We start from the raw sequence: 24,867 nt of genomic DNA on the forward strand, positions 1-24,867 counted from the left end.
TATCAAATGATAGACATGACACTGTCTACCAATGCGCATTTCGCTCCGGTGTCGGGCTTCGTCAGGGCAGTAATCATTACAAAATAGTATACATAAAAAGTTATAAGCCGCACAGGCAAATTGAGTATTTGTGTCTATATCTGTTTTTAAATTTAAACTAAAAGTGTATTTTTATAATGAATAAACCCAAGGGACGGAGTGCACCCATTTGAATCCAATTTCTTTTTCTTCTTCATTGATCAGACCTATATCTAGTGTCGACCTATTCACTGTTGACCTAATGGGTGATGACCCAGAGTTCGGATACCCTACAGAGAAACACAGCCAGCTGTGGAACCATTTGGGGGAAAATAGAGTAATATTGGAAGTACATTAAAGGATATCCACAAAAATGTAAAAAAAAGTTTCTTGCGGACAGTCCCATCAGCCCAAGACATGCCTGCGTTTCAGGAGATGAATACCAATGCTCTGTACCTTGTGCATGGCGGCCAGCCAGGACGCGGACATGTTCTTGTTGCTATTGAAGTCTTCGCTTGTGGTAAACCTCATCTGTAGAAGGTCATCGGAGCCCGGGGTTTTATACTGAAGCAGCATCCCGGTGGTACGACTGTTCCCTCCTGTTTGATAAATACATAACAGACGGAATGGAACCAAGTTTTTTTTTTTCCCAAGCCATCCAAGGGGAAGCGTAAACCTACAAGCTACCAACCCCAGTACACAAATTCTTATTTGTAAATCAGAAAATTAGAAGCAGTTGTCCCCATGTGAGAATACGTCTGTATGAGATTACATTACATGCACATTCTGTCTCTAGAGTCACCTACAAGTTCCTGCAGCGTTGTGTGTGTGTGTGTGCGCGCAAATAGCAACAGCTGGCACGGAGAATACGGTGTCGGTATCCCATGGCGGATCCGATAGGGGGATGAGAGAGACCTGAGCATGTGCTGTACCCCATAGTAACCAGATACCACCATAGCAGAAGAGCGTAGACTGGATACTATAGGTTATGGAACCTGCCCTGCCTACACCATTAAGCCCTGTGGTGTGCAACCAGCTGTGCAGGGAAATGCTATAAGTTTGATCACATAACAGAACTTCTACATGAGATTCTACAAAAGTAAAAGGAAACCAAATGGATTCCCATGGCTACCAAAGAGTAATCAGAGGAGGTTCTTTCATATATCAAGCAATTCCCAAAAACTGATGAATGTATTCTAGGTCACATTTGTACAAAGTACCATTGGCGCAGAGGGCTAGATATCAGCTATATGACCATTTATCCTAGGAGGCCTTATTTCCAGTATTTCATTCATCCCAATAAGAGCGCTAGTTACAGAAGTCATGCAGGAGACAATGTGAGAACCCTTTAGAATGATCTGTATTCCTGCATCCTAAAATAGACATGCAGTTTTCTAGTATAAAAACATACACGTACAATCTACACCTTATAATAACTCACTGGGGAATTTATTAGGCCAGTCTGCAGATGAGATAATGTGCGGCCCATTTAGAGCCCTAGTGGATATAAAAGAGGGATTTCGCACCCTATACAGCTGGCAGGATAGTGCAGAAACGGGGAAGGCCGGACAAATGTTTCCTCCCCACACCTTACACAGAAACATAGAATCTGATGTCAGATAAGAATATGGCCCATCCAGACTAACCTTTAGGCTCAGGGGTAACTAGTGGGTTACCTTGAGAACAAGAACAAAGTCCTGTCCAATACATGTACACAAGGGGTGTAATTAGCTGACAAAGGAGGGGTCTTGCATCATGTAACGCTGTAACCCAGACAGTATATGATCATATCACATTGTTGGTAACATTTCTGCAAAACAGCTCAATCTAAAAGGGTCCATCACATATTACTCATACCTAACAAATCATTAATACCACACACACACACACACATCAGTAATACCTACATAAAAATACATGAGGGCTTACTAACAGTGTCATGTCTCAGCATAGATCTACATGAGGGCTTACTAACAGTGTCATGTCTCAGCGTAGATAAACATGAGGGCTTACTAACAGTGTCATGTCTCAGCGTAGATATACATGAGGGCTTACTAACAGTGTCATGTCTCAGCATAGATCTACATGAGGGCTTACTAACAGTGTCATGTCTCAGCGTAGATATACATAAGGGCTTACTAACAGTGTCATGTCTCAGCGTAGATATACATGAGGGCTTACTAACAGTGTCATGTCTCAGCGTAGATATACATGAGGGCTTACTAACAGTGTCATGTCTCAGCATAGATCTACATGAGGGCTTACTAACCGTGTCATGTCTCAGCGTAGATAAACATGAGGGCTTACTAACAGTGTCATGTCTCAGCGTAGATATACATGAGGGCTTACTAACAGTGTCATGTCTCAGCATAGATCTACATGAGGGCTTACTAACCGTGTCATGTCTCAGCGTAGATATACATAAGGGCTTACTAACCGTGTCATGTCTCAGCATAGATATACATGAGGGCTTACTAACAGTGTCATGTCTCAGCGTAGATACATATCAGGGCTTACTAACAGTGTCATGTCTCAGCGTAGATACATATCAGGGCTTACTAACAATGTCATGTCTCAGCGTAGATATACATGAGGGCTTACTAACTGTGTCAGGTCTCAGCGTAGATATACATGAGGGCTTACTAACAGTGTCATGTCTCAGCATAGATATACATGAGAGCTTACTAACAGTGTCATGTCTCAGCGTAGATACATATCAGGGCTTACTAACAGTGTCATGTCTCAGCGTAGATACATATCAGGGCTTACTAACAATGTCATGTCTCAGCGTAGATATACATGAGGGCTTACTAACTGTGTCATGTCTCAGCGTAGATCTACATGAGGGCTTACTAACAGTGTCATGTCTCAGCGTAGATATACATAAGGGCTTACTAACAGTGTCATGTCTCAGCGTAGATATACATAAGGGCTTACTAACAGTGTCATGTCTCAGCATAGATCTACATGAGGGCTTACTAACAGTGTCATGTCTCAGCGTAGATACATATCAGGGCTTACTAACAATGTCATGTCTCAGCGTGGATATACATGAGGGCTTACTAACAGTGTCAGGTCTCAGCGTAGATACATATCAGGGCTTACTAACAGTGTCATGTCTCAGCGTAGATACATATCAGGGCTTACTAACAATGTCATGTCTCAGCGTAGATATACATGAGGGCTTACTAACTGTGTCAGGTCTCAGCGTAGATATACATGAGGGCTTACTAACTGTGTCAGGTCTCAGCGTAGATATACATGAGGGCTTACTAACAGTGTCATGTCTCAGCATAGATATACATGAGAGCTTACTAACAGTGTCATGTCTCAGCGTAGATACATATCAGGGCTTACTAACAGTGTCATGTCTCAGCGTAGATACATATCAGGGCTTACTAACAATGTCATGTCTCAGCGTGGATATACATGAGGGCTTACTAACAGTGTCAGGTCTCAGCGTAGATATACATGAGGGCTTACTAACAGTGTCATGTCTCAGCGTAGATATACATGAGGGCTTACTAACAGTGTCATGTCTCAGCGTAGATATACATGAGGGCTTACTAACAGTGTCATGTCTCAGCGTAGATATACATGAGGGCTTACTAACAGTGTCATGTCTCAGCGTAGATATACATGAGGGCTTACTAACAGTGTCATGTCTCAGCATAGATATACATGAGAGCTTACTAACAGTGTCATGTCTCAGCGTAGATACATATCAGGGCTTACTAACAGTGTCATGTCTCAGCGTAGATATACATGAGGGCTTACTAACTGTGTCAGGTCTCAGCGTAGATATACATGAGGGCTTACTAACAGTGTCAGGTCTCAGCGTAGATATACATGAGGGCTTACTAACAGTGTCATGTCTCAGCGTAGATATACATGAGGGCTTACTAACAGTGTCATGTCTCAGCGTAGATATACATGAGGGCTTACTAACAGTGTCATGTCTCAGCGTAGATATACACGAGGGCTTACTAACAGTGTCAGGTCTCAGCGTAGATATACACGAGGGCTTACTAACAGTGTCATGTCTCAGCGTAGATATACATGAGGGCTTACTAACAGTGTCATGTCTCAGCGTAGATATACATGAGGGCTTACTAACAGTGTCATGTCTCAGCGTAGATATACATGAGGGCTTACTAACAGTGTCATGTCTCAGCGTAGATATACATGAGGGCTTACTAACAGTGTCATGTCTCAGCATAGATATACATGAGAGCTTACTAACAGTGTCATGTCTCAGCGTAGATACATATCAGGGCTTACTAACAGTGTCATGTCTCAGCGTAGATATACATGAGGGCTTACTAACTGTGTCAGGTCTCAGCGTAGATATACATGAGGGCTTACTAACAGTGTCAGGTCTCAGCGTAGATATACATGAGGGCTTACTAACAGTGTCATGTCTCAGCGTAGATATACATGAGGGCTTACTAACAGTGTCATGTCTCAGCGTAGATATACATGAGGGCTTACTAACAGTGTCATGTCTCAGCGTAGATATACATGAGGGCTTACTAACAGTGTCATGTCTCAGCGTAGATATACATGAGGGCTTACTAACAGTGTCATGTCTCAGCATAGATATACATGAGAGCTTACTAACAGTGTCATGTCTCAGCGTAGATACATATCAGGGCTTACTAACAGTGTCATGTCTCAGCGTAGATATACATGAGGGCTTACTAACTGTGTCAGGTCTCAGCATAGATATACATGAGGGCTTACTAACAGTGTCAGGTCTCAGCGTAGATATACATGAGGGCTTACTAACAGTGTCATGTCTCAGCGTAGATATACATGAGGGCTTACTAACAGTGTCATGTCTCAGCGTAGATATACATGAGGGCTTACTAACAGTGTCATGTCTCAGCGTAGATATACATGAGGGCTTACTAACAGTGTCATGTCTCAGCATAGATATACATGAGAGCTTACTAACAGTGTCATGTCTCAGCGTAGATACATATCAGGGCTTACTAACAGTGTCATGTCTCAGCGTAGATATACATGAGGGCTTACTAACTGTGTCAGGTCTCAGCGTAGATATACATGAGGGCTTACTAACAGTGTCAGGTCTCAGCGTAGATATACATGAGGGCTTACTAACAGTGTCATGTCTCAGCGTAGATATACATGAGGGCTTACTAACAGTGTCATGTCTCAGCGTAGATATACATGAGGGCTTACTAACAGTGTCATGTCTCAGCGTAGATATACATGAGGGCTTACTAACAGTGTCATGTCTCAGCGTAGATATACATGAGGGCTTACTAACAGTGTCATGTCTCAGCATAGATATACATGAGAGCTTACTAACAGTGTCATGTCTCAGCGTAGATACATATCAGGGCTTACTAACAGTGTCATGTCTCAGCGTAGATATACATGAGGGCTTACTAACAGTGTCAGGTCTCAGCGTAGATATACATGAGGGCTTACTAACCGTGTCATGTCTCAGCGTAGATATACATGAGGGCTTACTAACTGTGTCAGGTCTCAGCGTAGATCTACATCAGGGCTTACTAAGTGTCATGTCTCAGCGTAGATCTACATCAGGGCTTACTAACAGTGTCATGTCTCAGTGTAGATACACATCAGGGCTTAATAACAGCTGGGTATACTTTTATGTCACATATGCACATAGAATGCGTTCTGCTTTCCAGTGGTCCTGGCCATTACATGTAATAACCTCATTCCCAGCGTCCCTACAGTCGTCAGTGTGACTATGCTGAGTAGCTAGACGATCGGCAGCTACACACGCGATGGAGGACAGCTGCTTCAGGGCAAGAGTTCATGCTCCACTTTGTTTCCCAATCAAGCTGAAGACCCATAACAAGGAGATTGTACAGAAATATACAAGACTGATCAACTGTAATCTGCAGAATAGAGGGACCATCATGTTTAGCACTTCTGGTCCTTCCTGTTGAGTGAGCAGATACTCCCAGTGCAGAGGACGCGGTGTTTAGATTACGTGCTGCGGGTGTGTGTGGCACAGGAGACAGACCACTGGTTTACATGGCAATATTCCACATTAATAACCCAATTCATTTACTGCAACATAGGGATAATAGGATTTTGGTACTTACCAGGTAAATCCTTTTCTTTGAATCCATAGGGGGCACTGGAGTACTCTTGGGATATGGACGGGCGTAGCCGAACAAAGGCACTGAATATTCAAATTCAGGACTCTCCCCCCCCTCCATATCCCCAAGTACCTCAGTGTACCTTGCCAGTGTTTTTTACTGAGCGAACAGGATATAGAGAGGTTGACAATGGAGAATCCCTATAACATAACGGACAACCACAAAGTTGATCCGTAACCTTATTGTCAACTAAACAGTTGACACCTTAACCGATAGAACTTTATAATTTGAGCCAATCGGTGAAAATGTGTTACCATAAGCTCCCTTGAGCTTAATACCATCCAAGTTAAATTTGTTCACTAAGCTCCTTTGAGCTTAAAACAACCCAGGTAAAACTGCTCTGGGTGGGCGTCCAGTGCCCCCTATGGATTCAAAGAAAAGGATTTACCTGGTAAGTACCAAAATCCTATTTTCTTTATCATCCACTAGGGGTCACTGGAGTACTCTTGGGACGTACCAAAGCTTCCCTCGTGGGCGGGAGAGCTGTTTGATACTTGTAACAGTAGGCAGGCCAAAGCTAAATGCTGATGGCGCCACCATTAATAACGTATAAACGTGCACAAACGTGGTGCACTGAAGGCTATGTAGCCGCGTTGTAGACGCTCCACGACCCGTTGGGTCTGACATTCCCACAGAACCTGTGGGATGAACTATTACTGACGTAGGCGATTGTAACTTAGCCTTAAAGTAAGTCTGACTTGTAGTCATTATTATCCAACTGGATAATGTCTGCTGAGAAACTGGCTAACCCCAGTTTACAGTATCATATAGAACAAACAACGTATTCAGATCACGTACTGTAGACGTTCGGTACATATATAAACGCGTAACGCGTGTACCACATTCAGAATTCAAGAATGTGCAGTCCACACAGGAACCACTATTGGTATATTGATGTGAAGAATACGAAAGCGGATTTCGTCCGAAGATCTGCTTTGTCATGAGAAACTCAAATACGGTGGCTTGGAATACAAGGCACCCAAATATGAAAACAAAACCTTTGCCGAAGCACCCTTGCCGAAGGCAAGGCTAGAAGAAAAATGTTTTCCAAAGTGAGAAACTTAATTCTCATTTGTTGTAAAGGTTCAAAAAATATGAAACTTACTTCCCCTTTGTTGAAAGGGTTCCAAAATATGAAAACTGTAATAAATCTGAACCCAACCTCAAATCGCCTGGCGCTGTAGGTGGGATAAATAGAGTCTGAACTTTGGTGACACCTTGTAGAAAGATGTTTACAGACGCAAATAGAGGCAAACTTCTTTGAAAATACGTTTACCACACAGATACCTGCACTGTTAGTGCAGATGAACGCAGTTTTCCATTCCATCCCGTTTAACAGAATACGGGTACTTGAAGTATGATGTTGGAAACTTCTGAGGTTTACAACCTATGTAAGCACACGAAATGTTTTAATAATGAGCTGCCTTAAGCGGCTTACTATTTCGTTACATGGTTGGTATAACCGATACTGTAATGCTCTATTTTTTTAAGAGGGCGGTCTTATGGAACGTTTCACGAATTTGCGTGTCATCCTTGCGCAGGGGCCATGCTAATCTTCTCTGTATCGTTCCAACTTTAGTATATGTGCTGCCGAAGCGAGCACTGAACCCTCACCCCGTCAACCGCAGCTGCGGTACATAGATAATAGGTACATAGGTAACTATGGGTAAAAGAACGTTCCCTGATGTAACAGGTTGGACGTATTATGAGCGGGCCAAGATCGTGTGCAAGTATTCCTTGAAAATTCGAGAAGCAAACTTCTCTGAAACCCATAAGATACCACCAGTATGCCTGTGACGAACTGTCTTCTGATCCGTTTTGGCAACGAAGAAAGAAGCGGAAATTGGTGAAGCCAGATACACGATGCTGAATGACCCCATGAATGTGATGTACACATACTGAGCTTTTGTAATTGTGGTGAGATGCCCTCATGTATACTTGAGGGTAACCCCCTTCTGTGGACTCACATCTGAAACACCTCTGGATTTAATGTCCAGTGTTTTAAAATCCAAACCCTGACAGGTGAGATCGTCTGTCTAACAGATGTCCACTCACGGATTGATATTTTGACATTTTCACATAATGGCGTTCTGAGCCATTGAAGATTTGAGTTACCTACCGCCTTGCCATGCGGCTTATTGGTTCTCATTGGTTGTTGAGTATGCAACTGCCGTTGCTTTGTTTGACTGCTTAAGGGCAGCGTGAGCCAGGTATGAAAAACAAAATTACATGAAACTCACGGTTGTTCCTCTCCACAGAAATCTTTAGTAAAAAGCGAAAGATTTATTTGTTCTGAAGAGAAACCAGAGTCTATCCCTGGTCAGACTGAAAGCGATTTATTGCATTGTAAAATGCACATAGTTCTAGGACATTTATCTATTGCATTGTAAAATGCACAGAGTTCTAGTACATTTATCGACAGCAATCTGTCGTGTTTTAGAACCTTATAACGACAAATCCTGACTCTCTGTGACTGTAATCCAGAGTATACGCACCCTTGTTCCTTTGTGGGTAAAGCAAATGAAGGGTGGCGAACTAAATTGAAAACCCATCTTTATTCTTAATAAGTGAATACACCAATGTACCGCTAGTGTAAGTGTACTTTTGTTGTTGCTGGTGTAGTAGGTAAAAGTCTTTGAATTACCATATTTATAATCTTACCTAGGAATTGACATCGTTTAGACAGACTTAGATGTGATTGTTACTTAATCTGCTACCGCAGTATACCTTAGTAACGCAAGATATAGGAACTTTGTTGATACATAGTTCTTATGTGAGATGAGCTATCATTCCAACATCACTTTGGTAAATACAGGAAGCGATAAGCAACTGTAGAAATGAAATGGTTAATGGTTGCGGCGATTTGCAAACGCTAAACCTGTGATGAAGAAACCGGACTGTGTAAATACGCATTGTGAAGGTCAAATGCAATTATACAATTTTGTGTCTTCAATAAGCAAAAACTAACTGCAGAAAATTACTTGCTGATTGATATTGGAACGGAGCTGTTTGATTTTGCTCAAACAGAGGGGAATAAGTAACTCTGACTCTGTTGGCGTACTACTGCCTGGTTTATAAACCAGCAAAGACTAAATGACAACCTGCCAACCCGTTCGACAGAAGCAGTTTTGTACTCCAAGCTGTAAATAGCTGAGACATATATGAGTTGAAGTCATGAAACCTCGCAACTGTAACATGAAAAGACACACTTCCACAATTGTAAAAGAGGTCATCAACCCACTGACTTGTGACTGTAACGTCCTGTATATGGAACGCTTCAAGAATTTGCATGTGAACCTTCCAATTTTGTGCTGCCGAAGCAAGCACTCGTTACAAGGCGTGACTTTTTTTTTTTTTTTTTTTTTTTTATAAAGGAATAAAACGCTGTTACAAGTAAATTGTATGCGCTAATGGCAGAATATCCTAAAGGGATAAAATGTCGTTACACATATATCAAATTTAGGAGCAAACAAGCTCTGGCCTTGTCGCGCGTTACTAACGACAATGACAGTAACCGGCGTTAGCAGAAGCTTTACAGATATACTCTGCAGCTTCTTTTAACCGTGATCGGTATGGTTTCATACATAGATTCTAGTGACCCAAATGTATCTGTGGTTTTTATAATGTTTGACAGAAACGCATATACCAATGGCGGATCGCGTCCTTTTGGAAACGATTATTTATGGTTGTCCAAAACCCCGCACTATCTGAGTGCTGGACTAATGTACCCTTCTCACTCGTAGTTATCGGTGTGAGATTTGACATAGAATCGTGCATTAAATTATAAGACTAGTGAAATAAACACTCTGGTACCCAAAGGAAAATTGTCACTTTGGAAAGATTGTCTTTTGTTAGCGCTGGCGGAGTTATTCTGAGACTCCGATTACCGCTGTTTTAACTTGAATTGCCAATGTTAACATTTTTAGTCTGCACTAGAGCCTTATTCGCTATGTAGACAAACATCATAATAGGCAACAGACAGACACTTGCACGACTTAATACCATTATTATATGGCATATATATCTATATATATATGTTATTGCTGAACAGCATATTTATTAGGAAACTAAAGTGTTCTTTATGTGAAAAGCAGTTCACATGGGCATGAAACCCGAACCAAATTCCTACTAACACCCCTGCGCCTTCTGGTGGCTTAAAGATGTAGGGCAGGAATGTTCTAGAATTGAACTAAAAATTCCCACTAACACCCCTGCGCCTCCTTGTGGAGTAGAGGTGTACAGTCTGGAATTATAACTGGAAAAAACCAGCAATGATTAAAATGGCCGTCATGCCATGCTTTCCTAGAAAATCACAGTACAGGTTACCTGCTGCAGTTTTAATATAGGCTTAATAGCCTATTATACAGTTACTAAGCTTAATAGCCTATTATACAGTTACTAAGCTTAATAGCCTATTATACAGTGCATTTATTCAAATAATATGAGCACTGCCTGCAGTGTATGCCAGTGTAACCAAAAATAACAGAAAACATGGTTAAACGTGCAATAGGGTATGCCACTGATAACCTATTGCCAGCCAAAGCCTCATATATATATTATATATATATATACAAAGTGTTTACACATATATATTATAGACAGTTTCGCCAGCAAAAGCTTTATTATATTTATATATATATATAAAACGTGCTGAAACATCCCAGTACACAGTGTACATTGTTTAAAGTGCTGCGCTGCTTGTGTATTTTGAACCCATGCAGCCTTTGCTGCTGCCATGGGTATTATTCCCCCTCCCCCCCCCTGCATCCCTTACCTGCAGCGTACGGAGATCGGGAACAGGGAGAGCGCCTGAATCTAGCGCCGGGGAGCCGTCCGGCAGCTGCTTCCTACAGCAGTACACAGTCTCCCTGTGTCTGCGGTGTCTCACTGGAAGAGCGGCCGGCGTCCTTTAGTGACGTGCGGCCGCTCTTTAGTACAGAGGAGCGTCTCGGCGGCGTGCCGGGCCATCAGAGCAGCGAGAGCGGCCGGCGTCTGAGTGACGTGCGGCCGCTCTGCTTAGTTGAGCGCCCGGAGGATGTCGGCGGCGTGTAGCGGTGCCGCATCAGAGCCGTGAGAGCGGCCGGCGTCTGAGTGACGTGCGGCCGCTCTGCTTAGTTGAGCGCCCGGAGGATGTCGGCGGCGTGTAGCGGTGCCGCATCAGAGCCGTGAGAGCGGCCGGCGTCTGAGTGACGTGCGGCCGCTCTGCTTAGTTGAGCGCCCGGAGGATGTCGGCGGCGTGTAGCGGTGCCGCATCAGAGCAGTGAGAGCGGCCGGCGTCTGAGTGACGTGCGGCCGCTCTGTTAGTTATAACACTCCCGTGCTCAGCGGCTATGGCATTCTACAGCTCACACACAGCAGGGCGGCAGCGTGAGCTGACCGCCCTGACACTCATACCTTGTGCTGCCTTCTCCTGGCTGTGACGAGCTTCTCTCTGCTCCGTTTCAGCCTCCAGCATCTCATCTTGGCTGCGTTGCAGCTGTAGATCTTTCCAGCTCTTTGTCTCCTTCTGGCTGTGACGGAGCTTCTTCCTGTAAGCTCCGTTCAGTTTGCAGGAGACAGTGGCTGCCTGTGGCTGTGAGGGTGCTCTTTGTGAGGACCGACACGCCATGCGCTTGCCTATAGCGCCTGTGGCTGTGAGGGTGCTCTTTGTGAGGACCGACACGCCATGCGCTTGCCTATAGCGCCTGTGGCTGTGAGGGTGCTCTTTGTGAGGACCGACACGCCATCCGCTGCCTTGCAGCGGCACCATCCCGGACCCATGTTTTTCAGAAACTGGGACGGGAAGTGTAAAAATTAAAAATAAAAATCTTCTGAAAAGTGGCCATTGCCACAAGCCGATGTTCATCTGTGAGCACCGAAAAAACACTGGCAAGGTACACTGAGGTACTTGGGGATATGGAGGGGGGGGAGAGTCCTGAATTTGAATATTCAGTGCCTTTGTTCGGCTACGCCCGTCCATATCCCAAGAGTACTCCAGTGACCCCTAGTGGATGATAAAGAAAAATCAGATACATGATGAGGGTGCGGAGCGGATGGGATGGTGAGGATAGGGCGAGGATGAGGCGGGAGACGGGGTGGGGCAGCACACACCTGTGTTACTGGACTGTATTCAGTACCCCCCACTATGTCGCTGAGCTCCTGTGACACACAACAGCGGCCCATGTAAAACGTCAGCTCAGAGGACAGCGCCGTCAGGAACTCTGACATAATGTACAGCGGTCAGACACTGATGAATGTAATAAGCGGAGATCTGGGGAATTAATGAGCTATAACACCAGGAGTCACAATCCATGTGTTGCCTGTGATAATGAAGCCATTGTTGTGATCTTCCACCTTGTACCAGGGGGAGGAACAGGGAGCACACATTTTCTGGCAGCGACAGTATATAGATCACTCAGCAAGGCAGAGGATTACTAGTATACAATCCACGGTCTCCCCACTACTCGTTATCAGCTGCATCTTTCTTATGAAAGCAATCACAATCAGAAGCCGTTTTACATGTATAATCTAAACACAAAACTCCCAGCATGCTAAGCCATGACGCCCCCGTGTGCTCGGCTTGGCATGGCATGGCATAACAGGCCCTACTGGAACGACGAGTGAAATCAGATGCATGCAACATGCTTATATCTGCAGGCACAGAGTGTTTCAGCCCAGTGCCTACAGACACAACTAATGAACTGAGTCAGCATTGATTGAAGTCATTCATTTGGATTAATAAAAAAATTAAAAACAACATAAAATCAATGTTAGGATATAGAAGATGGATATTTTTGTGATTTGAGAAAGTTTTGCATGGAAAAGAGACAAATGAAAAAAAAAAAAAAAAAGGCAATACAACATGCGGACAGGAGCGAGCTCCACTTCACCTCCGCTGACCTTCAGTAACGCACTGGCTCTCCAACAGGCTGGTGTATGTGTGAATGTCTGATCATCAAAGCAGCGTGGGGGAGAGAAAGTCACAGACTGAGCATGTGCAATATTATCACTGACACAGCAAGTTCATGTTAGTGGGGCAGACAGCAGAGGCTACAGGTCTCATGAGGAGCAAACAAAATGGCCGACAGAGGAAAAGGAGGGAAAATGAATTCATGCTGTGCTACTCCCTGACTGAAGAGAGGCGTCAGTCAGAGGAGCGCTAAAAGAGGAGAACAGAATATAAATCCAAACATTAAATGACAAATACGGCTTTCTAACAGTAATGATATTGCCTGATTATTTTGTTTTACAATTATGTAAGGGGGGATTGTGGAAATCTACTTCATGCCATGCTATCCATTAGGTCAGTGGTTCTCAAATTCGGTCATCAAGACCCCAAACAGCTCACGTCTCCCAGGTCACCCAGCAGGAGCACAGGTGTACTCATTACTCACGGACACATTTTAAAAGATCCACAGGTGAAGCTAATTATTTCACATGCGATTCTGCAAGGAGATCCGGAAAACATGCGCTGTGTGGGATCCTGAGGACAGAGTTTGAGATTCTTTGCATTACGATCGTTATGTTTAACTTCTAATACGTCATGTGACCAGAATGAAGCATTTATTTCTCAATACAGATAACAGACTTTTGCCCAGATTTACCAAGCTTTGGAGAGTGATAAAGTGAGGGGGGAGATAAAGTATCAGCCAACCAACTCCCTATTGCCATGTTACAGGCTGTGTTTGATAAATGACAGTTAGGAGCTGATTGGCTGGTTCTTTATTACCGTGCAATTTATCACTCTCCAAGGCTTGATAAATCTGGGCCTTAATTCTATACTGCCGTATAAACAGTAACCTGTCAGGGAGGATATACAGGCGGCTCTCCCAAAGGAACAAACACTACAAGCTTCCTAAACAATAATCATCCCCCTTGCTAACTACGTGTAGGATGTGTATGTATATTATAGAAAGGTGGAGGGGTAAATACAGGCAGACTAATAATTACCCCCTGGAGTAAACCCTTCGGTAAGTATCTGTACAGTTGAAATTCGAGCGACTTCGATTTCATAATGGTTTTCTCCATCTAGGAAAAGATATCTGTGCAAAAAGGAGAATATAATACATAATCCGCATTATGTTTCAGAAGGCACACAGGTAACAAGTAGATTTATTATTTATTTCTTCATTGTTTCACTACTGAATTATGTTTTAAAGCAACATATACGACAGAATGCTGCTTACAATAAGTGTTTATTATATACCTTTGGAGCCATTGCCTGTTATCAACCTAATGAGTGCAAAGATGCTCCGCTTCCACGCTGACCCCCAGGATTTTCCCCAGGTCTTTGAGGATCTTAAAGCTGAGGGTGGGCAGCAGGATATAACATCAGCTTAAAATCGTTACCTAAGCCGGCGGTGCGGTCAGCCTCTCATCGGAGGTGGTAGAGGCTAATACAGCAACCAGCAACTGTGGTGAGCGTTGATGAAAATTCTGTTGCCATGAATTAAAGCAAAAGTTCTGGCTTGAGAACCATAAAGAAGCTCAATTCAGGCTTGGGAACCTAAGGCAAGAGAACCCCATTTAAGGCTTGGGAACCTAAGACAAAAGAAACCCACCCGTGGCTGTTACTGCATAGCTATCGGGCGCGGCCCCTTGGCGATGGGGTTACCAGTTAATTAAGAACTGGTAGTGGCACAGCCACCATGGACCAACGCAATATTAATTTTTTGTTAAGTTAAAACAGTCTAAGGGCCTAATTCAGACTTGATCGTAGATGTGTGAAAAAATGCAAATCTACGATCAATTTGTTTTACATGCGGGGGGACGCCCCGGCACAGAGCAAGTCCGCCCCACATGCCGGATCTAGCACCCCCCCCCCCCCTTAGATATGTGATAGCATCACACTGCGGCAATGCTTTCACATGTTTCGAGTGGCCCTCTGCCTGCGCAGCCTAACTGCAAAGGCATATCGCTACCTACCAAGTAAAGGGTCGCTGCGGCTGCATGTGAGGTTACACGGCAGCCGCGGCCCGCCCTTCCAGTGAATGGAGTGTCCACACCCACAAAATGCGGCGATGACGCCCCATTCCAGGTCTTAAACTGCATTCTGGAGAGAACACAGTGTAGGACCTTGCACATGCGTGTATAGTGATGTTTGCACATCATCGTCAAGGTCTCAGTCGGCCACATAATGCGCTGTCAGACTTACCATGACAGACTTTTTGGACAATTTTCCGCTTAATTTGCAAAAAGGGATTTTTGGTCACTTACCGTTGAATCCCTTTCTCTGAAGGCGGCTGTGGAACACCGGACCATGGGATTGTAGGATCGGCTGGGGTGTGGCACTCAAACTAGTGTCATTTAAATTCTAAGCTCCTCCCCCTGCAACCCCACAATGCTAGTACTTCTTGTAAAAGAGTTCAGTAAGGAGTAGCAGTAACCGGGGGAAACCGATACACAAACCAGCAGGGAAATGACAGTCAGGAACCTGTATGTGAGGGAGGGAGCACATTGTCCCACACCCTGCTTCAGAGAAAAGGATTCAACGGTAAGTGACCAAAAATTCTCTTTTCTGTGTCATCAAGGCTAGTGAGGCACTGGCCATGGGGCGTTCAACAGCCGCCCCCAGGGGAGGGATCGCTCAGGCTGCCTGACTGGAGAAATGTACACCTGACGCAGATAAAAACGGGTCAACGTGTGGACAGAGGACCAGGTAGCTGCGTCATAAAGTACAAGCAAAGAATCTGTACGCCATACAGCAGAAGTCTTGTCCAAGTAAAGCCACGGAGCTCAAACAATGTCTGGTAGATCCAGATTATCCAGGTCCCGGGAAGTGGTTGAAGGAGGAGAAGCCAGAAAGACAATTCCCTGGTTTAAGTGAAAAGTTACAAATGGAGAAAAAGATTCATCTACAATGACAGCGTCTAGATCGTGCCCGGTCTCCTGAGGCGCCTAAAAGACACTGGCCTGCTGGGGCTGCAGGAGGGAGGATCTTAGAATTAAAGTTACAGTAGCTGAAGTGCCAAACCTCAGCCCATCCTGTAATTCCATGGTCCAGTGTCCCACCAGCCTCGCTGACAGAGAAACAAGTCAGTACAGATAATGTCTGAAATCACCCCCAAAAGTCGTAGTAAGACACCTAAACACAGGCTCTGGTCGCTGTATAACAGCCATTGAGAAATACCTGCTTTTTATATTCCAAGACGAAAAAGGCAATTTTTTTTCAACTGGTTAAATGTTTCAGACTGCCAACTACAAATGTTCTGTTTTCCTTTATCTGTGGACCTAAGTCAAAGTTGATTGCAGAATAACATTTTCCTGTAATGGGCAAAACCATGTGCACTGCAGGTGGGGCACATGTAACATGTGCAGAGAGAGTTAGAGTTGGGTGGGGTGTGTTCAAACTGGAATCTAAATTGCAGTGTGAAAATAAAGCAGCCAGTATTTACCCTGCACAGAAACAATATAACCCACCCAAATCTAACTCTCTCTGCACATGTTATATCTGCCCCACCTGCAGTGTAGCATGGTTTTGCCCATTACCGGAAAATGTTATTCTACAATCAACCTTGAATTAGGCCCTGTGTCCAGCAACAAGCACAAAATTCCCACAGCAAATGATAACATTCCTAATGGTAGTTTGGCAGTATTGCCATCAGCCTGATATACCTGTCTGTGGACTTTACTTTCGCCCTAGAGGCGGTATTCAATTGATATATCGGCCCGATCTCTTGTCTAAAGTGACGGGAGATCACAGGGCGATATCTAATTGTCACCCATTATCGCGTCCATGTAGTGGGGGTTAATATCGTGCCCGTTGGCAGAAACAATTGAATAGCTGCGGTGGGCGTGAAAGGATGTGAGAGGGGGTGTAGAGATTTGAATACCGCCCTAGGGTCTGTTCCTTAGAGACCATTAATTGTTAAAATAGGGCAAGTAAGATACTAGAATAGGCATATAAAAATTATACACCTTCTAGACCCTTATTTATATGTAATATATACATTTATTTTGAATATAATGTTATTTGCAAAGTATGTGCTACCATACAAACCCTTAATCTGGGATGTCCCCCGCAGTAGGGGAGGATGGAGTCATTTCTTCCTGACGGAAAACACTTACCTCCAGGTAACTGGTTGTTTTACGCTGCCCATTGATAGAGCAGCACTATAATGTATAGGAAAGGGAAAGTATTGCCCTCGTGTGTCTAATTCATGTACTGAGTGCTAATGAGGAATTACTGAATTTATAAGCTTTAGGTAAAGAAAACTTTTTTAATGTTTACATAGTTTAGCTCCAATATTATAATCCAGCATTTCCCGAATTGTGCAACTAGACACCCTAGGGTGCTGCGGGTTGGTGGTCCGGAACCAAATAAAATTATTTATGGTCAAAGCGATAGTCAAAACCAGCGCCAATGGCTGCCAATCATAAGACATGTGTAATCCGAAGCACAACTGTACACCCCATATCTGACCCTAAGGGTGACAGGTAGGCACAATTAACTTAATTTAACATTTTCTTCCCCAAATATATCAATAATAAAACTTTTATATAAGGGGTGATGTGAAAAAAATGCAGAAACTCTAGGGCGCCGTGATTCAAGAAAGTTTCACACTTTCAAACCCTGCACTATTTGCACAGTGAGGCTCTGATATATGGGTGAGACCCTACTCCTCTTTCCATGGTATAGTTAGCTGCTCATAAAGTGGAGTATTACCTACTTAAGGCTATTATAGTGTTCATTCTAGCACCCTGCACCTTTCAAATCCTGTGCAGTTCCTCTTTCCGGCCTGAGGTGTCGCTCTCTGCTCTGGAGCTTCTCAGCACACACAGCTCTGTATCACAGCACTGAGTAACAGATCAGTGTGCTGAGAAGCACCACAGCAGAGAGCGACACCCCAGGCAGGGAAGAGGAACTGCACGGATTTTGAAAGGTGCAGGGTGCTATAATGAACACTATATTATCTAGCATATGTCACAAGCGGATATGTCTAGAGAAGGCTAATACTTATCTGGAGAGTGTGGTGACAAATACATATATACATTAATCTCAATACATTACCGGTAGTGTCAATGATATTTCAGGTTTGTATGGTTTTGTTAAATACACATCTATAGGTGATTTCTTAATAAATTCAATACACTATTCTGATATTCTATTGGTATTTTGGCTGATGTCTGCAGAGCCACCCACTACCTTTATGTGTGAGAGAAGTGGCATTCTCCCAGCAGGTGTGCAGCTACTCTTTACAGCTAGTCTATTGGGATATCTATTGCAGTTTGGCACCAGGATTTTTTTTTCTTGTAGATTCCTAGAACCGCTAATGTCGCTCACATGATGTGTTGTTAGCGGCCGGACGTACGCCGGGGATAGTGTACAATCCTCTCTGCGTAGTTTCTTCACATCCAGAGAATGTTACACACGCTCCGCCATAGCGTATCTAACAAACAATACACGTTAGACAGCGACCGCGACTTACAAAATTTACTCTTAAAGAATATAACACTATTTATCAAGCCTTCGAAAGTGATAAATAGCACGGTGATAAAGTACCAGCAAGTCAGCTCCTAACTTCCATGTCACAGCTGTGTTTGAAAAATGGAGCTGGTTGTCTGGTACTTTATCACTCTCCAAGGCTTGATAAATCGGGGCCTAAATATATACCGGATAAAAGGAAAAACAGCTAAAGGCTTCTCTTAAACCCGGGAAGGAGAGAGTCACCTGTGGTTGTTGGAAAGCCGACACACTATGTTCTCGGATTTCTCAGAAGATCCCTGGGTGATGGCGAAGGCAGCGCCTGGCGGATACAGGAGGAAAGAAACACAGTAGGTCATACGGACATATTTTACCTACATGCAAAGAATACAGGCCCAGATTTATCAAGCCTTGGAGAGTGATAAATTGCACTGAGATAAAGTACCAACCAATCGGCTCCTAACTGTCATTTTTCAAACCCAGCCTGTGACATGACAGTTATGAGCTGATTGGCTAGTACATTATCACTGTGCAAGTTATCACTCTCCAAGGCTTGATAAATCTGGGCCACATTTACTTACCATTTACTCTCAACCAGAACTACAATTAGAGGGGAACAAAGTTGTGGGAAAGTTTTGTGAATATAAAGTTTTGCGGAGAAAGGAAGATGGGGGTAGAAGCTGGAATTCTATGTTGTTAGTTTCACCATCCCGTGCTGTGCAAAATGCCAACTTACAGTCTGTAAGATGAGCTGGGGCAATGTATGTTGTAGAGGCGGCGTAGCACTTGGCAAACATGCAAACTTACTCATGGGAGTTAAGAATAGAGGAACACTGCATATAAGTTATGGAAATGTCACTGGACTTAATTACAAGGATTAACCCCCGCACAAAAACAAACAAAAACCACTGTAGACCAAACTCATTGACCAGAGATGTACATTTGCGGGCTTGTAATGTGTGTGACCTGTCATTACATGTTCCAGCATAACACGCACTAGCATGACAAATTGCCTATATATTGTATTTATTATCTTGCATGTTGCCCAGAGATAATGCTGGAACCAGGGCGCTGCTGACAACCTGCAGACACTGATGGAGGTGTAACCGCTCTGGATGTAATCCCTGGTGATGTAAATAACAGAAGGTCCTGTGATCACCTGAGGGCTCGTCAGGAGCCAGCGTTGTGGAGATAGGACATAACCCATCCTGACTGATGCTTTCCAGGACTGAACAGTGCATCTTCAATCCCTTGAAAAGTGGACTAGAGAGAGATCTACAGCGCTCTGGAAACATACAATAGAGTAACTACAGATTACGTCTATACTGCCAGATACAGGTCACACCTGTAAATGACCGGACCACTTTAACGGACGACTCCCCCCCCCCCCCCCCCCAAAAAAAACGCTCTGAAATTGTCGTTTTTATAATGAGTGAATAAGGTGGAGAACATGAATTTATCTCATCCAAAATGATTTTAGTAAAAAAATAAATAAATAATTCTCTCTCAAACATCGGAACATCGGTCAGGAAGATCGGTAACATTGTAACATCGCGACCATCACAACGTTACTTTTTACCCCCAAGACAGTTGACAGGTACACGGGGAAGGGGGAGCCTAGGGTGGGGGGGGGGTTGGTTTACACTTTCCCAGCGCCTGCTATTGTCTGCACCCCCTGGGTGGGGGGTACTGCTGTGCTGACCGATCAGTAGTGATCGGCAGCACGGCAATCAGATGGGGAGAGTGCAGGGAGGCAGAGGGACCTTCCGGTCCTTCTGAGAGCAACGGCGGCAGGAGGTTTCTCTTCTCTGCCAACACTGCAGGGCTGACATACTCATGAGGCACTGGTTACTAGGGGACTAACAGGCTACATTCACATTAGCTCAGCCTATAACGAGGCTGCCTCCATCGTATTCCAACGCAGAAGTGTAATAATGGCGCTTTTCCCAATTACTACGTACCATTCATTAGCACTTTAAGCTGGCGATCATAGAATTCCATCTCTTTCTGTGAAATGACGGAACACTCTCCGCACTGACGCACTGGATCCACGAAACACATGCGGGGCAGAGGGACCTTCTTACTGCAGCATTTATCACAGTAGCATTTACCACATCTCCGGCAATGGTGCTAGAAGTGGGGAGAAAAACACACAACGGTCAAATGTGATTTTACACACACACACACACACACACACACACACTATATAATATATATATATGTGTGTGTGTGTGTGTGTATATATATATATATATATATATATATATGTGTGTGTATATGTGTAACTGCTACAAACTGAGGTTTATTACACAGTGTAGAATTATTATTATCACATACTGTCAGGAGTGAGTAGTGTCTCCAATTCATCATAATTAATTGTTAACATAAAGAAGCCGTTTCATTCCCCTATTTACCCTCTTATGAATGCACAGTTGTGAAAATACTACAATTACTCAATTAGGATTATTAACACAAACCCAAATCCCCCCAGAAACCTAACAAACTGGATGAACTTGATTTTATATAAAAGTGCATATAAAACTACAATCATTTTGTCGGTCTGGCAGAAGCAGTACTCTTCTGTGTTCTGCGGGGCACCCTGCTGCTTTCTGACCCTGCTCCGTCCTGCGGGGCACCCGGCTGCGTTCCGTGGGGCACCTGGCGGGCTCATTCTGCTGCTGCTGTGCTCATTCCGATGCCCTGAATGGGTCAACATTCTGCCCAATGCACAGCTCAAGACATAGGGACAAGCAGAAGATTTGTAGGGAAATATAAAACAAGCTACCACTACAAGGTCACACCCTAGTAAAATATGCATGGAAAAGTACACATTTTATTATTTTACACAGCATTACGGGTCTGTAAATCACCCAATTTAAAAATTGTTTATTCAACATAATCCGTTTGGTACCATTCAAGGTAATCTGATAATAAGTCTTATGTTGTTTGGTACGGCTGTAATTCATCCTTGGGAGACAGTCACAGCTTATCTCCGTATTGGAGGCAGAATGAACGCCTCACTCTTAATGGCAATGGGCAGATCTGACTGCGCTAAGAACACCTACCGACACCCACGCTTTCCACTGCCCATTTACAATGCCAGACGATGCCGTGCCTACATGAGCCACTCATGCATTATAAAACTATCAGCACAATCATTTACAGACTAGCAAAACATCCCCTTTATCCTATTGCATGTTTGTGTCAATTAGTTGCAAGGGGAATTAAATAAACAAAATCCCACATTTTCGGCAGCCCTTCCCCAAGGCCATTTTCTTACCTTTCTATTTATGAAGTCAAACTTGGCGTCACAATGCATACATCGCGGGCACTGGAAGAGATGAAGAATTCCTATTAGTTTCCAGCTGCAGAGCAGAATGAATATTCATAGACATCACAGAATGACACTACTGCCCACAACCCATCTGCTGCTGAATGTTGCAGCCATCGTGTGTAAGAAAAGGATTCCCGCTCATGTAAGGAGTGCTTCACCATACAAAATGTTTGCAGAGTAAACCAATACAGACATCCATAGTACAAAGTTCACTATTGGCCAGGAAACAGCGTTCACAGACAGCGACAGGATCAGTGAACGGCTCACGGATGGAAACCAATCAGCAAATCGCTGGAAGGGTTAGGAAGGGTTAAGGCGACCAGTGCTGGGATCCAGGCCAGCGTGGCCGCGCCTCAGCTAATGAGGTACATCTTATCACCGACGATTAATGCAGATGTAACAGCTGATCATGACAGGAGGAAGAGATTGACTACCAGGTTCTAGCCTGGGAACGGCTATCTAAGTGCACCTTGTATTCTAGTCTCCATCATGTCACGTTCACAAGAAAGAAGAGATTACAACCACGTTGGACGTTCTAAATCTTCTGCAGTAAATGTTACCTATCCAGTCACTGAACACGGGTATCAAGCAGTGTCACAACGGCTTGAAACCAGTTTACATCGCAGGCTGGACCTGGGTTACTGCTCGGGCCGCTCCTCAGCCGGCGCATGGAGATGATATCTCCAATTATTGGCTCTCTATAGGGTGTTAACACGGGTCACCCATTCACACTGACCGTTGTCCTTACCGGGGCCAATCCTGTTCACTACCTGGGTCGGAATCCCGGTCATTGGACCGGAGTTATTTTTTGGGGACCTTTTCACATGAGCTGCGGCCTGGGATTAGCTGCCAATAACCCGGGCTAATGTGGCGGTATAAATAAACATTTATATCAGACCAGTCAGCTTCTCTCCATCTGAACGTTTCTGCCATCACATCCCCAGACTGGTGTAATACGAGTGGCCGGTGGCCAGCATACCGGCGCCGGGATCCTGACCGCCGGCATACCGACAGCTGGGCGAGTGCTAATGAACCCCTTGCACGCTCACTGTGCTCGCCATGCACGCTATTTATTCTCCCTCCAGGGGGGTCGTGGACCCCCAAGAGGGAGAATATGTGTCGGCATGCCGGCGGTTGGGATCCCGGCGCCGGTATGCTGGTGGCCGGGATCCCGGCCGGCGGCACACTGAAGACCCCCCCCCCAGACACCCCCCCTTCTCACAGCAGCTTGCCCTACTACCCCCCTACACCACATACATAGACGTTTGTCATACAATCCCTCTGTCTCTCTGTACAGTGTACAACGACGATGACAGTCGGGGTTAGGCTCCGGGGAAGGGACGGTTGGGGTTAGATTACGGAAGGGGTGAGTTAGAATTAGGCTGCGGGGAGGGGACAGGTGGGGTTAGGCTGCGGGGAGGGGACGGTTGGGGTTAGATTACGGAAGGGGTGAGTTAGAATTAGGCTGCGGGGAGGGGACGGTTGGGGTTAGATTACGGAAGGGGTGAGTTGGGGTTAGGCTGCGGGGAGGGGACGGTTGGGGTTAGGCTGCGGGGAGGGGACGGTTGGGGTTAGGCTGCGGGGAGGGGACGGTTGGGGTTAGGCTGCGGGGAGGGGACGGTTGGGGTTAGATTACGGAAGGGGTGAGTTGGGGTTAGGCTGCGGGGAGGGGACAGGTGGGGTTAGGCTGCGGGGAGGGGACAGGTGGGGTTAGGCTGCGGGGAGGGGACAGGTGGGGTTAGGCTGCGGGGAGGGGACAGGTGGGGTTAGGCTGCGGGGAGGGGACAGGTGGGGTTAGGCTGCGGGGAGGGGACAGGTGGGGTTAGGCTGCGGGGAGGGGACAGGTGGGGTTAGGCTGCGGGGAGGGGACAGGTGGGGTTAGGCTGCGGGGAGGGGACAGGTGGGGTTAGGCTGCGGGGAGGGGACAGTTGGGGTTAGGCTGCGGGGAGGGGACAGTTGGGGTTAGGCTGCGGGGAGGGGACAGTTGGGGTTAGGCTGCGGGGAGGGGACAGTTGGGGTTAGGCTGCGGGGAGGGGACAGTTGGGGTTAGGCTGCGGGGAGGGGACAGTTGGGGTTAGGCTGCGGGGAGGGGACAGTTGGGGTTAGGCTGCGGGGAGGGGACAGTTGGGGTTAGGCTGCGGGGAGGGGACAGTTGGGGTTAGGCTGCGGGGAGGGGACAGTTGGGGTTAGGCTGCGGGGAGGGGACAGTTGGGGTTAGGCTGCGGGGAGGGGACAGTTGGGGTTAGGCTGCTGTGACAGGACGATACCGTACGGAAGCACTCGCAGCTTCCGCGTCCCGTTGACTGCGCACAGAATGGAAGGTCAAGCCGCACGAGGCCTGACCACATAGGGGATTCCCGCTTACCGTCAGTAACCGCCTGTTACTGACTCCACCCACTGCGTTGTGGGCGGGTTCTTGCTGCCACCACCAAACTCCTAACCTGCCGTGGCGTTTGGAACCACGGTTCTGCTCTGTATGTGCCGACGCACTGCTTTACCACACCGGTGTGGTGTCGACGAATCCCCACTAGCCACTTGCTAGGCCTCTACCGGTAGCTGGCGGAAGGCGGAGCTTGGAGACGTCAGGTGCTTCCCTGGACAGCCGGAGAACGGGGCTAGGTTTGGCCTAACCCTGTTGGTCACAAGATGAAGCAGTCTTCTTGAGGCAAAGGTGTTTATTGCTCAAATAACCTTTAAAAAGGCTCCTCCCTATTGCTAGGGGCAACAGCATACAATTAAGATGTTTCAGCAGAAGAAGATGTTACAATACACAATCCTATGGGCCAACTGCCCTTCTTTTATCCCTCTCCAAGACCCCTTACCACAGGGGGTAAGCCCGCCCTGTGGTGTACAACCAATCAATGTTTACCCATGAGCTGTGCATGCTCTGGTCTCACGCACACACAACATTGTTCCCTATGGACAGTGGGGAGTGGTCGGTCTCCTTTGTC

General features: G+C 45.4%; 1 protein-coding gene, 1 non-coding gene and 1 pseudogene across 5 annotated transcripts in view; all 3 read right to left on the bottom strand.

The window, feature by feature from the left end:
• ZFYVE21 (zinc finger FYVE-type containing 21) overlaps positions 1 to 24,867 on the bottom strand; it is a 58,685-nt gene that overhangs the window by 2,951 nt on the left and 30,867 nt on the right. For 2 of the 4 annotated variants that reach the window (XM_063948513.1, XM_063948516.1), the window contains exons 2-7: positions 21,863 to 21,913; positions 20,544 to 20,712; positions 18,829 to 18,904; positions 14,109 to 14,200; positions 13,059 to 13,106; positions 475 to 617 (exon numbers count right to left, since the gene is read on the bottom strand). In XM_063948513.1, coding sequence (XP_063804583.1) covers positions 475 to 617; positions 13,059 to 13,106; positions 14,109 to 14,200; positions 18,829 to 18,904; positions 20,544 to 20,712; positions 21,863 to 21,913 — 579 coding nt within the window. Of the gene's footprint in view, positions 1 to 474; positions 618 to 13,048; positions 13,107 to 14,108; positions 14,201 to 18,828; positions 18,905 to 20,543; positions 20,713 to 21,862; positions 21,914 to 24,867 lie in introns of those variants that run through there. The other 2 variants (XM_063948515.1, XM_063948514.1) reach the window with 2 other exon arrangements.
• LOC134981629 (U6 spliceosomal RNA) lies at positions 7,676 to 7,782 on the bottom strand. Its single transcript, XR_010190735.1, has one exon. It is a non-coding gene; the product is annotated as a U6 spliceosomal RNA (small nuclear RNA).
• Positions 8,391 to 8,491, bottom strand: LOC134981589 (U5 spliceosomal RNA; annotated as a pseudogene).

Source organism: Pseudophryne corroboree, chromosome 12, assembly GCF_028390025.1.
Source record: "Pseudophryne corroboree isolate aPseCor3 chromosome 12, aPseCor3.hap2, whole genome shotgun sequence".
In the NCBI taxonomy this organism is placed as follows: Eukaryota; Metazoa; Chordata; class Amphibia; order Anura; family Myobatrachidae; genus Pseudophryne; species Pseudophryne corroboree.